General features: G+C 33.5%; 1 protein-coding gene across 1 annotated transcript; it reads left to right on the top strand.

The window, feature by feature from the left end:
- The first annotated feature begins 797 nt into the window (after positions 1 to 797).
- Positions 798 to 15,902, top strand: LOC123654367 (nucleolar protein dao-5-like). Its single transcript, XM_045590276.1, has 7 exons — positions 798 to 1,003; positions 7,183 to 7,277; positions 7,535 to 7,634; positions 8,360 to 9,742; positions 13,856 to 13,948; positions 14,402 to 14,828; positions 15,094 to 15,902. Exons 1-6 carry the CDS (start codon positions 896 to 898, stop codon positions 14,822 to 14,824), a joined length of 2,202 nt encoding a protein of 733 aa, XP_045446232.1. The 5' UTR covers positions 798 to 895; the 3' UTR covers positions 14,825 to 14,828; positions 15,094 to 15,902.
- The last annotated feature ends 603 nt before the right edge of the window (positions 15,903 to 16,505 follow it).

Here is a 16,505-nt window from a genome sequence, read left to right as displayed (position 1 = left end):
AAAAAATCTAACGATTAGTATCTTTTTTATTACGAATATCCGCAATTTTTTTGCTTCCCATCATTGTCTATGCGCATCCGCAGCGCTCACCTGGCTTATGATATACGTTAAATTTGTCCAAAATATTTTTATTTATATAAAAATTAAGGAAAGTGGAGCTGTTCCGAACTGTACTTGAGCAATTATAAATGCAACTTGAGCAGTTTTTTAACACGTTAAGCAATTTAAAATATTGTATACATCAAAAGATATAGGAGTTTGAAAATATTTGATTTTTTAAAAAAAAATTGATTTTTAATTAAATAATTTGAGGTGAGCAATTTGAAAGGACAACGTAGTTGAATTGAGCTATTGAAAATGTATCGATTAGCATTTTTTTTTACAAATATCATTATTTTATTTGTTCAAACTATTTATATTTATTTAAAAATTAAGGGAAGTGGATTTGTTTCAAACTATACTTGAGCAATTATAAATGCAACTTGAGCAGTTTTTTAACACTTTGAGCAATTTAGAATATTGTATACATCAAAAGATATAGGAGTTTGAAAATATTTGATTTTTTAAATAAAAATTGATTTTTAATTATATAATTTGAGGTGAGCAATTTAAAAGGACAACGCAGTTGAATTGAGCTATTCAAAATCTATCAATTAGTATTTTTTTTTTACAAATATCATTATTTTGCAGGCTGGGGTGGGGTAGGTAATTCCTAACGGCATACACTATATAGCATAGATTATACACTTATATACGCCCATAGATCAAGTAAAAAGAATACTTCATCTATGTATACGCCATACAGTGTTAAGATTTTCTTTTTATCTGTGGATGGACAAATGAACACCCGTACATGAGTTGTCCGCCGGTAAATTGTTAAAGTAAAGAAACAAAAATGAGTTTTTCGTCAGAAATACGGGCAGAGGCCAATTCGTTAGTGTATCAATATCTTACAACGATTGATAGATCTTTAACTGAAAACTTTGCGGCGAAAACTAAAGCGGTAAGTACCATTTAATCCGGTACCACGTGTGTCTCGCTGATGGTCACCTCACCACGTGTTGATATACATTTTAATATAAAAACATATTTGTGATATTAATGTTTGCCATTTAAAGGTTTTTATATAAAAAACATTAATGCTAATATTCTTTAATTTTAATTAGGTTATTAATACTAATGTGCTCAAAGATAAACTTAGTTACTGAAATCGATATTAAAATCGCAATAGCTCAAGCTAAGACGTCGACTTCCTCGTGTCAGATACATGCGGATTTTAGTCACCCGATTATTTCCAGTCTAAAAATGTGTTCTCAAAATTATAAATTTATTTTATTTATTCAATATTCAAGGGAAAACTATTCAACGTATCCTCAATACACTTTTTCACCTTAACCTAATATTATTTGATTTCGCTACCACTAAAAATTTATATTTTACGATTCCTAATTTTTATTTATTTTTAAAGTAATTAACAATGATATATCCTATGTAATTATTATTTATACAATCTAAAAAAAAAAAAAAAATTAAGTGTTACTACCAGTGCAGAAATATCAGTATTATGTCTTAATAAATTATAATTTAAAATCGTGAAATAGTGATTAATATAGCAATTTCACTATTTTTGTGAGATACATTTTGTTAAAATTGTGTAATACTTGTGCCACATTGATATGAAGTATTATATTCATATATAAGCTAAAAGTTACAATTTCTGTGTTATAATTTTATTATTCTATGGAACTTTAACCAACACATTTGATTATATTTTTTGGTGAATAAATTCATTCTATAAAGCAAATTTATCAAAGCATAATAGGTTTTATATCCCACAGGCTATAAAACATTATGATATACGTGAGGAGAGAAACATTTGAGAGGAATGCAACTGCATTTTTATTTGTCTTGTGCATTGCTTAATAGTATTTGAAGCTCTAGTTTGTTTTTCTACCAATTAACAACCATGTGTTCTTTTTTTACATTTAAATAGTATTTTATTTATCTAAATATATCCTTTAACCACAGTAATAGCTCATAATCATAATTTTATAGAAATTGTGCAGATGAAGGAGTATGAAATTTTGCACACTTATAGTAGTAGAACGCCTGGGGCATTAACAGTGGCGTAGCGTGGTTGTCGGCCGCCCAGGGCAGAAAAATTTTTGCCACTAATGTATACTATACATTACATACATTATTATAGAGAACTTTTTGGCAAAAACAGTCATCATGATGTTGGAAAACAACAAACCCTTGACCTTCTTTCGTCGCTTCCAACTTCTGATTTCCCACCGTTTACCTTCTCGTCTTTCACCGAATGTGATGTTAAAAGGAGCGTATTGTCTGTAGCCTCGAATGCTGTCGGCTCTGATTGCATAAGCCGTAATATGATCATTCCCATCCTAGATATTATTACTCCTGTCTTAGTACATATCCTCAATTTCTGCATTACGTGTAGTAAATTTCCTGACGCTTGGAAAGATGCCCAGATTATTCCGTTCCCAAAAAAAAGCTAATGCAGTTAACTTGTCTGACTTCCAACCGATTTCCATTCTCCCTTTCCTTTCCAAAATCCTCGAGAAGTTGGTTTTCCATCAGTTAAACCTTTTCCTTAACCAAAACTTGCTTCTCAGTCCACTCCAATCTGGCTTCCGTAGTGGGCATACTACGGTGTCTGCCCTTGTCAAAGTAACTGACGACATTCGTTTGGCTATGGACGATAAACAACTCACTATTCTGACTCTTTTAGATTTTAGTAACGCATTCAGTTGTGTTGATCACGATATTCGGCTGAGTCTGAGTCAAAGAGCGACGACAACGTGTATGCCTCGACGAGACTTTCTCTTCGTGGCTTGTCGTGCAAGCTGGGGTACCTCAAGGCGGCGTCTTGTCTCCTTTACTCTTCTCAATTTTCATAAATTCAATAACCCAATCTATTTCTTCTCTCTACCATATGTATGCAGACGATGTCCAGTTTACCGTCATTTTGCACCAGATAATATTGTAAGTGCAATTGATGCAATCAACTTGGATCTTGCAAACATTCTGAAATGGAGCAAGCAGTACGGACTGAATGTTAACCCTGATAAATCTCAGGTCATAATAATCGGCCGCCCTGGAATGATTGCAAGAATTAAAAGGATGACTTTACCTGCCCTCATGTACAGTGGTGTTTTTTTTTTGTGTACAATGGTGTTAGACTGCCCTACTGTAGCACAGTTAGGGACCTAGGTGTGCATTTAGACGAGACGTTATCTTGGTCGGTACAAATTAAGGAGGTTAGCCGGAAAACGTTTACTGCACTGAGCTCCTTACGCCGCCTCAGATCTGTTCTACCAATCCCAACCAAAACTATTTTGGCAAATTCTCTTTTCTTGTCTGTTCTAGATTATGCAGATGCAAGTTATCCTAATTTGACCGAGGACCAACTTAATAAGCTTGAGCGACTACAAAATCTTGCTATCAGGTTATATCAACTATACAAAATCTTGGTATCATTTTGCCTCCGCAAATTTGACCATGTTTCCCATTTCGCTTAAAGCTCAAGTGGCTTTCTATACGCTCTCGCCGGAACCTGCATATTCTTTCTCTACTGTACTGTGTGTTATTTGATCCTAAGGCTCCATCTTACTTAAAAGAAAAATTGGAGTATCTCAGGGATGCTTCGGTATCAAGGACATTGCGAAGTCATGTACTGAAGATGCCGATGCACAAAAGTAAATTTTTCAGTCATTACTTTACTGTTGAAGCTATAAGTCTGTGAAACAGTCTGCCGCTATATTTATATATAGCGGCAGACTATTCCACATCTCTTATGAGAGGCTGAGTCACTACATTCATTTAAGAAGTTTGTAAAAAGTCACTATCATAAACTGGAGACGATATAAACCGAGTTTTGTTCTAATATGTTTTTCACTCAGAGCTTAAAATGTATATTATTAATTTTGTCAATTATAATAATAATGATTATTTTTTATTTATTTATTACTTTATAATAAGGTTATGTATTATGTATGTATGTATGTATGTATGTATGTATGTATGTGACTATGTATGTATGTATGCCTTTGTGTGTATTCTGTGTAGGTATTGTATGTATTAGCATGTAAGTTTATCATATTATAACTGCACCAACTACCCTGTCTCGAGATTATATTAAATTTATCCCTCCCTTAATTGGGTTGTCTGGAAGAAATGGCTAAATAGCCATAAGTCCGCCCATTGTACTTCACAGTCTGTAAATATATATATATATATATTTTTTTAAATGTCTTTATTGTTTAAAATGTAGTTGTGGTGTACAATAAAGTATAAATAAATAAATAAAATCATTATTTTGCATTGTACAGGTTATATCTATAAATTTATACAAATTAAAAAAAAATGGAGTTTCTGTTTGTAATATTCAAATAACCGCTTTTGACTAAATGCATATGGATGTATACACGGTAAATATACCAAAGTAACATTTTTTTACAATTTTTGTCTGTCTTGTCTGTCTGTCAGTCTGTCTGTTTGTTCCTGCTAATCTCTGAAACGGCTGGACCTATTTTGACGGACTTTCACTTCCAGATAGCTGATGTAATAAGGAGTAACTTAGGCTACTTTAATTTTAGACATTTTTAAAGTTTATAACTGCAAACAATACAAAAACTTTTTTTTTAATTCTCACAGCTAGTTTCAAATAAAAAAAAATCTCCTCGGACACATAGATCAATCGAGTGAAAGAGAGAAACATGCTATCTGTCACACATATTTTTAGGAGCTTTATTTCTATTTAACATGTTATTGAACTTGTTGACTGGACTGTGCGAAACCCTGAGTACGCGAGTTTAAAACATATTCGGAGCCTATACCCCTGTATTTGCATGCTTTAGTTTTTTCAGCCGCTTCTTAAGCCACACCAGCTCTGTTGTTGGTTCCGTATAGATGGAAAGAGGCCAACGTGTCTAAACAGGTTGCATCCAATACCAGTATCCGGCCTATCTGCCATGGAAACTCATACCGTCTGGTCTCTTGCCATTATCTCTTGCAATACCAGTCAGCTCAAGTACTAGATCGTTCAATAAGTCCCGAGACTAACCTGGAAATGGCGCATATATTAAAAACTTTTTTGATTTTTAAAAAGTACTGGCTATCAATACAAGAATATGTGTCAAATTTTTAAAAATGGAACAATAAAATTATTGATTTTGAAACATTTAAGTGACGCTACGGTTGTAATTTCGATACAGTGGGAAAAAAACGAGTTTCGCGTGTTGATAAAACATTGTTTTTTAATGGGAAAAAATACCGTTGAAGCACAGCAATGGCTTATAAAATGTTATGCAGGATCAGCTCCCTCTAAAGCAACCATTTGTCGGTGGTATGCCGACTTCAAACGCGGTCGCATGGACACCAATGATGGGGAACGCTCAGGTCGTCCAAATGAAGTAGTGACTCAACAAAATATTAACCAAGTCCTCAAAATCGTATTGGAAGGTCGGAAGGTAAAAGTGCGAGAGATAGCCGAGATAGTGAAGATTTCAGCTGGTAGTGTTTTCACTATTTTACATAAAAATTTGGCCATGAAAAAGCTTTTTTCTAAGTGGGTGCCGCGTTTGCTTACAACTAATCAAAAGGAACAACGTATCAATGATTCAGAGCGATGTTTGGCGCTGATGAATCATAATAAAAAGGATTTTTTACGTCGGTATGTAACAATGGATGAAACCTGGATATACCATTTCACTCCGGAATCCACTCGGCAGGCAGCGGAGTGGAGAGCGGCTGGTGAAAGCCGCCCGAAGCGTCCAAGGACTCAGAAATCGGCCGGTAAGGTTATGGCGTCTATATTTTGGGATGCGCATGGAATAGTTTTCATCGACTACCTTGAAAAGGGGCAAAATATAAATAGTGACTATTACATGTGCTTATTGGAGCGATTGAAGTACGAAATTGCGGATAAAAAGCCTCACATGAACAAAAAGAAAGTAGTGTTTCACCAGGACAACGCGCCTTGTCACAAGTCCGTGAGAACGATGGCCAAAATTAACGAATTGGGCTTCGAATTGCTTCCTCATGCCCCTTATTCGCCAGACTTGGCCCCCAGCGATTACTGGCTGTTTGCAGACCTCAAAAAAATGCTTCAGGGTAAGAAATTTGACTCAAATAGTGAAGTTATCGCAGCAACGGAGGCTTATTTTGAAGCCAAAGACAAATCGTTCTACACACATGGGATAGAAAAGTTAGAAAAGCGTTGGAGGGACTGTATCGCTCTTGGAGGAGACTATGTTGATGAATAAAAATTAATTTTATAAAAAAGACCTCCTTTTAGTACTTAGTCTCGGGACTTATTGAACCACGTGTTAGACTGGGTGCGTTGACGGTGGCAAGGGACCGGCGTATGATATCGTTAAGTGCAGTATGTCTCGAGAAGCAGCCTGCACTTTTTTAGGCATGACAGTCTGTGATGTCCTAGCCTGTCGACATCACTGCCACAAGGACACGAAGAGCGCAGACCGGAACCACAAGCAGTAGGCAGGTTGCGATTCGGAGCGTGTCAGGCTCAAGAAATGTTCATGTATTTAACGAAGGGTATGCGTGAAGCCAGTAGCCGGCCTCATGCGTACCCACGGCCAAAAGCCTAGCACGCACCGAACCTGTACTACAGCTCAAAAGATTGTCATAAGTCAATTTGCAGTTTATGTCGTCCCAGCTCCTCTGTGAATTTGGAGAAACTGGAAAATTTTACATGGTTCGAATTAATGGTTTCAATTAAAGGATAGCTGTCCCTTACATCTTGTATGTAATAAATTTGAAAATTTATAAAAGATCCGCGAGAAGTGACGGATACGGCCCTCATTTTTCCCGCGGATATCCGCGGATATGGATATCCGGAACATCACTAGTTTAAACTTATAATTTAAATTAATTATGATCGAAATTCTACTAGTATGTACAATCAGCACTACTAAAGTCTACATTGCTTTTGTTGCACACACATCAATCGAATTTTTTTTTCTGTAAAATAAATTTACAAGGAACTTTCGAACTTGTTTTTGTCACATTGGAGTATTTCTTTACTAATGTTAGAAAGACATTGTAGGTACTTTAAATTAAGCTATTATTAACTGTTCAGGTTACTCAATCAATGGTTATTTGAATATTCTTAAATATAAAACATTTCATCTGTTACAGAAACCCAGAAGCGAGAATTTACCCACATTGCAAGATATTATTTTAGCATACAAAAAGCTACAAAATAAACCAGCTGCAAAAAAGCAAGGAGACAGGTAGGAGTTACAATTTTTATTTAAGTATATTACTTAATTGAATATAACATGTGACTATTATAAGAGTGGTTATTAAAAAAAGTTCTTAATTATTAAAATTAATTGCTCCTATTACGTATGTCATAATCTCGCAGGTCAAAATGAATTGGGATTTTGTCATTGTAAGTCAATTTATAATGGTCATTTGTGATGAAGCAATAAACTATTTTTCCTTTTTTAAAATTTATTAATTAATATTTTAAATTTGGATATTACAGTGATAAGTCTACACTACAGACTTTAAATGGTCAAATAAAAACAAAGAAACAGGAATCTTCAGACTCAGAGAGTTCAGAAGATGAAAAGCCAACACCAAAGGTATTTTTACTTTTTTCATTGTGAATATTGTACTATCCGCGACAAAAATTTAGCACAATACACATTTTAACTTACTAAAAATAATATTTTAGCTTTTCGATTCTATGATTGAAAATGGTTAGTCAAGGCATTCATCTCAATCCTAGAAAGCAGCACCATAGTCTTGCTGAAAAATATAATTCTGGCCTCCAATTTGGGTTCCATATTTAGCTAACTGTACGTCGATCAATTTGAATAACTTATAATATTCATTTTTCCAGAGATAAATTTTATTTCTGTTTTTCCTTTAAAACCTATATCACCCCAACACATAACATTTCCCCACCGAACTGCCTATGACTTAATATCATCAATCTTTTCTTGAATATTAATGGATATAATTTTATCCTAGTACAAGTTTATCCTGATGGATATGTTACTGTGATAATATTATCTTATTTCGTCATCTTTGATTTTTTAAATTTTTTAATACGGTTCAGCTGTTTGAAAAAACATTGATAAAAACTTAAGCCCAACCCATAACACTTCCTCCACAGAACTGCCTGTGACTTAATATCATCGGATCTTTTCTTGAATCTTCATTGATATAATTTTATCTTAGTACAAGTTTATCCCGATGGATTTAAGTTACTGTGATAATATTATATTATTTCGTCGCCTCTGATCTTTTTTTTTTTATCAAGTTCAGCAGTTTGAAAAAACATTGATAAAAACTTATTTTCTAGGTAAATTCAACTACAAGTACTATCAAGAATAACAAAAAAGAATCCTCTGATAGCGACAGTAGTGAGGACAATGCAACATCAAAACCCAAAAAACAGCCAATTAAACCACAAGCTAACAATAGTGTATCAAAAACAAATAAGAAAAATGAATCTTCAGATAGCTCAGACAGTAGTGAAGATGAAAAACCAAAATCACAGAAGACAGCCATCAAGCCAACTGCAGCAAAGTCTACACCTCAAAAGCCTGCTCCTAAAAAACAAGAATCATCCTCAGATGACAGCGATGATAGTGATGATGAAAAAACTAAAGTAAATCCATCTAAACCTACTCCAGCTAAGAATAACCAAGCAAATGCTACTGCTAAATCTGTTCAGGTAAAGAAACAAGAATCATCTTCTGACAGTGACAGTAGTGATGAAGAACCAAAAAAAGTTCAAAAACCAGATCAGAAGCAGTTAAATACATCAGTTAAAGCTTCTCCTAAAGTACAAAAGGAAGATTCTTCAGATGATAGTGATGATTCAGATGATGATACTACAAAAAAGGCTCCTCAGAAACCCGCCTCAAAACCCGCATCTACGCCATCAAAGATTAGTGCTAAAGCTGCTCCAGCTAAAAGACCTAAATCATCATCAGAAGAGGATAGTAGTAACGAAGATGATAAGCCTCAGCCAAAAGTTGTTAACAAACCACAAGCAGTTGCTGCCAAGCCTGTTAATAATATAACCAAGAAAGCTGAATCGTCATCAGATGATAGTGACGAGAGCAGTGATGAAAAAACCGCACCAAAGACACCAGCTAAGCAGATAAAACCTGCAGTAAAACCTGTTGTGTCAAAGGAAGAGTCATCTTCAGATGAAGATAGTGATGATGCGCCTTCAAAACAGAACAAAACCATGCAAAAACCCCAACTAAAGCCTGCAAAAGCAGCAACAAAAGTTCCAGTGAAAAAGCAATCTTCATCTGATGACAGTGATGACAGCAGCGAGGATGAAAAACCTAAAAAAACTCCTGTAAAGCTTGCAAAACCTGTAGCAGCTCCAGCTAAAAAAGGAAATAAATCCTCTTCTGAAGATAGCGATGATAGCAGTGAGGATGAAAAACCCAAACACAATAAAACTCCAATCAAAACTCTACCAGCTAAAGTTGTATCCAAGAAATCATCATCAGAAGATAGTGATGATAGCAGTGAGGATGAAAAGCCTAAGAAAGCTCAACCTTCTGTTACACCAAAAAGTAAAGCTAAAGAGTCATCCGATGATACTAGTGATGATGAGCCTAAGCAAAAACCCACACCAAAAAAACCTGCAGAGTCAGATGATGATAGTGACGACAGTGATGATGAACCTCCAGCTAAAGTACAAAAGAAGAAAGCAAAACAGGTACATTTTCTTTAATTATCATAATTCACATTAACTATATATTATCATAAGTAAATGACATGCATTTGTGTGTCTTTTAGTTACGTTTTCAAGCTTGAATGCTTAAACCGATTTTATTGAACTTAGCTATATATTTACTAAATGATATAAAACCCTGGAAAGAACATATAGGGCTTTACCCCAAACATTATTGCTTTGAAATACAGATTTAGATTTATCTAGGTAAAACCACGAAATGCTGCTAGTGATAGAATCACTAAATATATTTGAGAATAGTAGTTTATGCAACTGTCATATAATGAAGGTTATTAAAACACGAGTGTGAGTTTATGAAACGAGCGCAGCGAGTTTCATAATAGTAACGAGTGTTTTAATACCCGTGTTATATGCAGTTGCATACACTACTTTATCTTCACTAATGCAATTAATCAAACAACAAGAGTAAAAGCTGACAATAGTTTATTTATAATAATTGTTCAAAGGACTGCCCATTTTCTATGAAGCCGTGCTCCGGTACGTGCTTTGACGTGTTCAGATAATTCATATATTTAAGTATCCTTTATTAATTGAAAATATATTTTTAATAATATTCTAAAATTGATTAAATCCGTAGTTTATACTTTAATTAAAAAAGATATTTTATTTGTATTCCGGGTTTGTGCTGTCAAAACATATTAAATATAAATACCAAGTCGGAAACGCAACTATAGAAATAAACGCTTTTTTTTTAATTAAATTATAAACCCCAACACGACCAGAAAATTGACATATTAAAGTTTTCTTTATTAATTAAAACTATATTTTTAATAATAGTCTAAAAGTGATCAAAGCCGTGTTTTATAGTTTAATTTAAAAAAAGCATTTGTTTGTATGGTTGCTATGACGACTTGCTTTTTATAATTAATCTATTTTGACATAAGAAACGCGGAATACAAATAAAATATTAAATTCACGCGTACGTGTATTGTCACAGTGATTTTGCCGCCATTAAAATCTAACCAATGAGAGCGCAGCTGCGCGCATGCGCGCGATGATATAATAAGATTTTACGATATCGATGTGGATATTATACCATCATGTGAAATTGCTTAAATTGAGTGTTTTGTTGTCTGCGCTATAACAGTAGTAATTATAAGTCAAGTATTGGAAACATAAGTAGAATGTTACAACATTAGTGTAGATAAAATCAATTAAATCACTATACAGGGTGAGTCTTCATAAAGTGCACATATCAAAATCAGAGAAACTACACCCTATTTTATCGATGAAAAAAATATCAAAAAAATTTCTTCTTATCACGATTGAGTAAATTTTATAATGCTTGCTAATAATAGGCTATGCTCATAAAATAAAAATATCCTGGAAAATTAATGCTATAAATTTAGAATAATGAAGAATTTCATCGATCAGATAGGGTGTAGTTTCTCTGATTTTGATATGTGCACTTTATGAAGACTCACCTGTATACAAAAATCAAAATCAGTTGAAGCCCAAGAAGAGAAAAAAAATGTTTTAAATATTATCTTATCAATAGACTCAACTGATGGTCACACTGGCCTCCTGTATACAGAGTGGGGATGACAATACGACAAAAATTGATAACACAGGTAATACTAGTTTATAGGAGTATTTCAAAACCATCAAAAAAGTTCTAACGTCAAAATCAAAAAAAATGATTTTTTCAAACAAACTAAATAAGAAAAATATAATAAAATTATACTACAACATGTGTGACTATAGGTTCACTGACCTGTTATGACGCGCGGTGACACAACGAACTACTACGAACTAGGTACGTTGGTTTGTTTGGTCAGTCATAGTAGGTTACTAAATTTTTAAATTCTATCTAAAATAATTATCTTCTTATAATTTAATTCATTAATTTTGACATGATGTCGCCATTAGTGGCCATATTTTTTAATTTATTAAAAGGTCTAATAATTCTATTTTTTAACTCACCAACTGTATTTACGTCTGTTGAGTACAAGTCGTTTGTTACAAAACTTCACAGAAAATGCGGGATTAAGCATTGATCTTCTTGTATCCTCTGAAAAGCATTTGAAATAGTGCGGCCATCGGTTGGACAAATACGGGTGTTCCCATATCTCTCCCGGTACTTCTGTATTGCTAAATTAGCCTTGCCGTGGCATTCTCCGTAAACAAAAATCATGTACTCCGAAGCTGTGTAATTATAACGTGGCATTGTAAATAAAATAAAAACTATTCTTACTATTAACACTAGCGCCTAATTTCGCACAATTCACCTAATAACTATTAAACTAGGCATTTATTCTACGTTAATGTTCTTGTCACTATAAAAATAAGGCGTTAAAATATCGCACAATCACTCCAAGTCTTTCGAGATAATCTAATAATTAATTAAAACGAACAAAACTCGTGCGCATATGTAGAAAATTGACAAATCAACGCGTATGACATCAAGAAACATGAGTACCTAAATAAACGGCACAGAGACCACTGGCCGCTTGTCGCGTACGCGGCAACTCAGGGAAAAACTAAAAACAGGTTATAACATGTTTTGTTTACGCTAGCCTACGCACCAGGGCTGACAGATGTACGATTTTAATCGATACGATTTTTTTTTATTTTTACTCATGTACGATCGCTAGACTAAAATCATACGCAAAATGTACGATTTTTATATTCCTATTACCTGGAAGCATTTCATAATTAAAGAAACATCATTCACCGGCAAGCTTGAATTTCGTTAATTTCCCTTACTTGAATGAACCTACCACTTTTATATGAATGAGGACTCTTTGAAAAATCATATAAAGGCTGTATTTGTTTGCTTTCTAATGAAACTTATAATTTATCTTGTGGTAATAATTGCGACTTGAAAAAAAAATACATTTTGAAATAAAAAACAATTTGAAAATTATAAAACACTGGCTCAATTTGCTTTAAATTTGATATGTTTTCCCCATTACAGTGCAATCTGTAATGTGAACGAGAATTCAGCGAAGTTAATTTAATCAGAACAAAACTTAGAAACAGTTTATCCAATGATACCCTTAAGGGCACATTATTAGCCTAGCAATTAATAAGAAGAAACGAAAATGATACGAATTTTAAGCCAACAAATTCTTTTGTTAAAAAATATGACCACAGAAAATTTTGTATGAGTGTGACAAATTTTTCTAGCAGCCCTGGCACAGCCAGTTGTCCTTTACACCGTTAGACGTTCTCAGGGTCATTGCAACACACGTGCCACGTTGATTGTTTTTTTTCAGCTGTTGCAAGATTTAATATTTGAATGTAATAACGTGGTATTTTATTATTAATAATTGTTGTTATTGTTATTTGTTGTCTTTATCGCATTTGTTGAACTGCTCGAGCAAAAGTTTCGCGAATATTTTGATCTTGAAATAAATATAGTCAATGAAATACTTAAATTTATTAAATATTGTTGATATGCCATGTGTGCTCCCCGTGATATTACCTACTTGCAAAAACTATGTTAGATTCAGAATTTAGATTTTCAGAATTTAAAATTTAAGCATTAAAAGAAACAATAAATTTTTAAAAAACAAAAATTATAAAAAAAAATTATTAGAATCATACTGAATATTAAAACTATTTAACAAATGTTTTTAATATGTCTTAACACAACACTGACCTACCAAAATAGATAACAATTTTGCACGTTTTTAAATTACGCGTACGCGTAATATTATGTTTGTACCGATCGCGCTCAAAGGGTCGTTAACCTGCGGGTGACCGTTTATTAATGTTATACAACACGTAGTAATTTTAAAAAATGAAAAATCATATTTTTTGACTAAACTACTGGATGTATTTTATTGATTTTTTGTTGTATGTGGGCTTGGAATATCATTACATATACGATGTCAAAGTTATTGTCGTATTGTCATCCCCACCCTGTATATAAAAATGGGTCTAATCTGTTTATGTTGCTTTACTGAGTAGGCAGATAATTTATATAACTACAGAAGCAATCATGTTATCATCAGCTGGTGTTGAACTAGGTTAATGAACTTATATTCTTACAGTACTAGAAAGTGTTTTAGCTATACTTGATATTCTTCTATTGTTGCTCTTATGTAATTTAATAAAATATAAAATTTTCAGTCAATAGAAAATGCAGCAGGTGGTAAGAAAAGAAAAATGTCTGAAAATGAAGACCCAACACCAGCTAAAAAGCCATACAGCAATTTTGTGAAGGTATGTGTTTCAACATTTTCTCCTTAAGTTTACCATAACAGACAACTTTTTTTTTTAATTGAATTGAAACTATCATCCAGTGATAGATAGTAGCAGTAGTTAATGATTATGAAATTTTTATAAGAACGATATTTGAACTTTATGTTCAATGGTATTGATTTTAGGGAACAAATATATCATCAACACCCAGTGACAAAACTAGTGCATCAAATAATAAGCCCTTCAGGAGAGTCTTAACAGAAACTGTAGAAGTGGATCCTAGACTTAAGGACAATTCATTCGAAGCTAAGGTAAATGCCCTGAAAATTAAAAAGCCAAGGCAACTCTATGTAATACCCGTTAGACCACACGGACTGTATAGTCTCCATGGCTTATTATTTCGGGCATTTACTTTTACGTCGTTTGGTAATTACGTAGGGTTGTCTTGGTGTTTGACATTTTTATATCTACCAGGAGGGTGAAAACGAGGAGGAAGAAGATGAAGAGAAGAATCAATCTGGGGGTTGGCAAAATCGCAGTCGCGATGGTTTTAATCGAGGCGGATCCAGAGGCCGTGGCTTTAATGACCGTGGGCGGGGCGGCTTTAGGGGACGCGGAGGTTTTAACGATAGGGGTGGACGAGGGGGATTTAACGATAGGGGTGGACGAGGAGGATTTAACGATAGAGGCGGACGGGGAGGAAGAGGTGGGAGGGGAGGTTTTGACAGGGGTGGACGAGGAGGTGACAGGGGTGGCAGGGGGGGTAACCGAGGTGGACGTGGAGACCGACATTCGTGGGGCGGAGACAGGGGAGGATTCCAAAAGGGAGGGTTTAATGACAGGAAAAGTTTTAACGGGGGAGAAAATGCTCAGAATAAAAAAATAACATTTGATTAAATAGGTAAGAGCGGCAGATATGTCATTTTATTAAAGCTTCTTTTAAAACAGTCTACCGTTATTAAACAAATATTAGATAAAATAAATAAATACATGCAATACATGCCATTAAATTTTCTCCTCTAAATCATATTTTAGAACTACTAAGCTACTTTCTTGAAGAAATTTGCTATTTTAATTTTTTTTTTTTTTTTTTTTTGAATTGTCATATAATACTTTTAGTTTATAATATGTCCTGTATGCTCAACTCTGTCATAATTTTTTAACAGAGTGGAGCTAGAGGATCGTGGGGTGAACGAGCCAATCTCGATTTGAAACATACACGTGGCAAATCATTTAAACATGAGAAAACTAAGAAAAAGCGAGGTGCATACCGCGGCGGTGCAATCGATACGGGTGTTCATTCCATCAAGTTTGAGGATTGAAAATTACATGTACTGTTTTTTTGGTTATATTAAAAAAAATCCATATAATTAATCAAAGTAAAAGTTGGTTATCGTTAATAGTCAGGTACAACTTATTTAATAATATGTTATGGTAAGCTGTACTTTGCTAAAAGATTGTATAGTTTTGTGCTAACAGCATCTTGTCTGTAATTTAGAAAAACTATTTGACTTCAATAAAATTGATGATAATTAGTAAGAAATTAGCCTTTAAGACTTAAATACTGTTTTTATAAACTGTATGGATATAACTGTTATCTGCTTTAGAATAAAATAGGTAAAATACCTATTAAGTAACATTGTAGAATTATATATAAATTCAACATTATATTTTTTTATAATTATTACAATAGGTATGTTTTAGTATCCAAGATTGACATTTGAAATGAATATGTAGTAAATACGTTCAAAATAACATGGAGTATTTAACTAATACCATATATTGTACATATGCTTAATATTACTATTTGTAAGTTAATATAATACAATGAGTGTGTGTTTATTTGAAAGAAGTGTATCGATTTGTTTTAAAATAGGTGTAATGAAAAAAAAAACCTAGTTATTTAATGAAATGACTTTAGATAAAATAAGACCGCCTTTAAAACACATGTGTAATAAATTTTGATTTGTCCATATTCTGTTTTTTAATTTCTTGAATACACTTATTTTTTATTATAAAATGCATTAATATAATGTAAGATAAAAATATAAAATGATAATATGAATTTTATTTAATTCAAATAACTATAATATACTTGAACAGCTTATTATTTCCCGTCAATCTCACAAAAAAGGTGAGGGGTCCAGGCAAATCATACCTAAGTGGTTGTCTAAATTGATCGAAAAATAGCCCGCGTAATTAATGGATGTCCCTTTAGATCATAATCGGCATATAATTATAATTAAGATTTTTCGCTCTGCAAGTTTAGGTAAATTTGGTCGCGCGTTTCAACTCGAAAATATCACTGGTAACTGGTAGATTCTGTTAAATGCTCTTATTATTCCCGTTGATGTTTGTATGTCAGCAACAAGAACGACTCCATCGGTCCCCGGATGGACGGCAACAATTCGTCCCAATTTCCATTTCAGAGAAGGTAGATTTTCTTCCTTTATCACCACTAAGGAATTCAGCCGTAAATCATCCTTACATGAACGCCATTTAGTGCGTTGTTGCAATTTAGAAACTTACTCTTTACTAATAAATATCAGTCGATTTTCCTCTTCGCGAAATCAATCTA

Source organism: Melitaea cinxia, chromosome 6 (genome assembly GCF_905220565.1).
Source record: "Melitaea cinxia chromosome 6, ilMelCinx1.1, whole genome shotgun sequence".
Lineage (NCBI taxonomy): Eukaryota > Metazoa > Arthropoda > Insecta > Lepidoptera > Nymphalidae > Melitaea > Melitaea cinxia.
The sequence above is the reverse complement of the archived record's forward strand: the minus strand, read 5'-3'. Positions and strand labels throughout refer to the sequence as shown.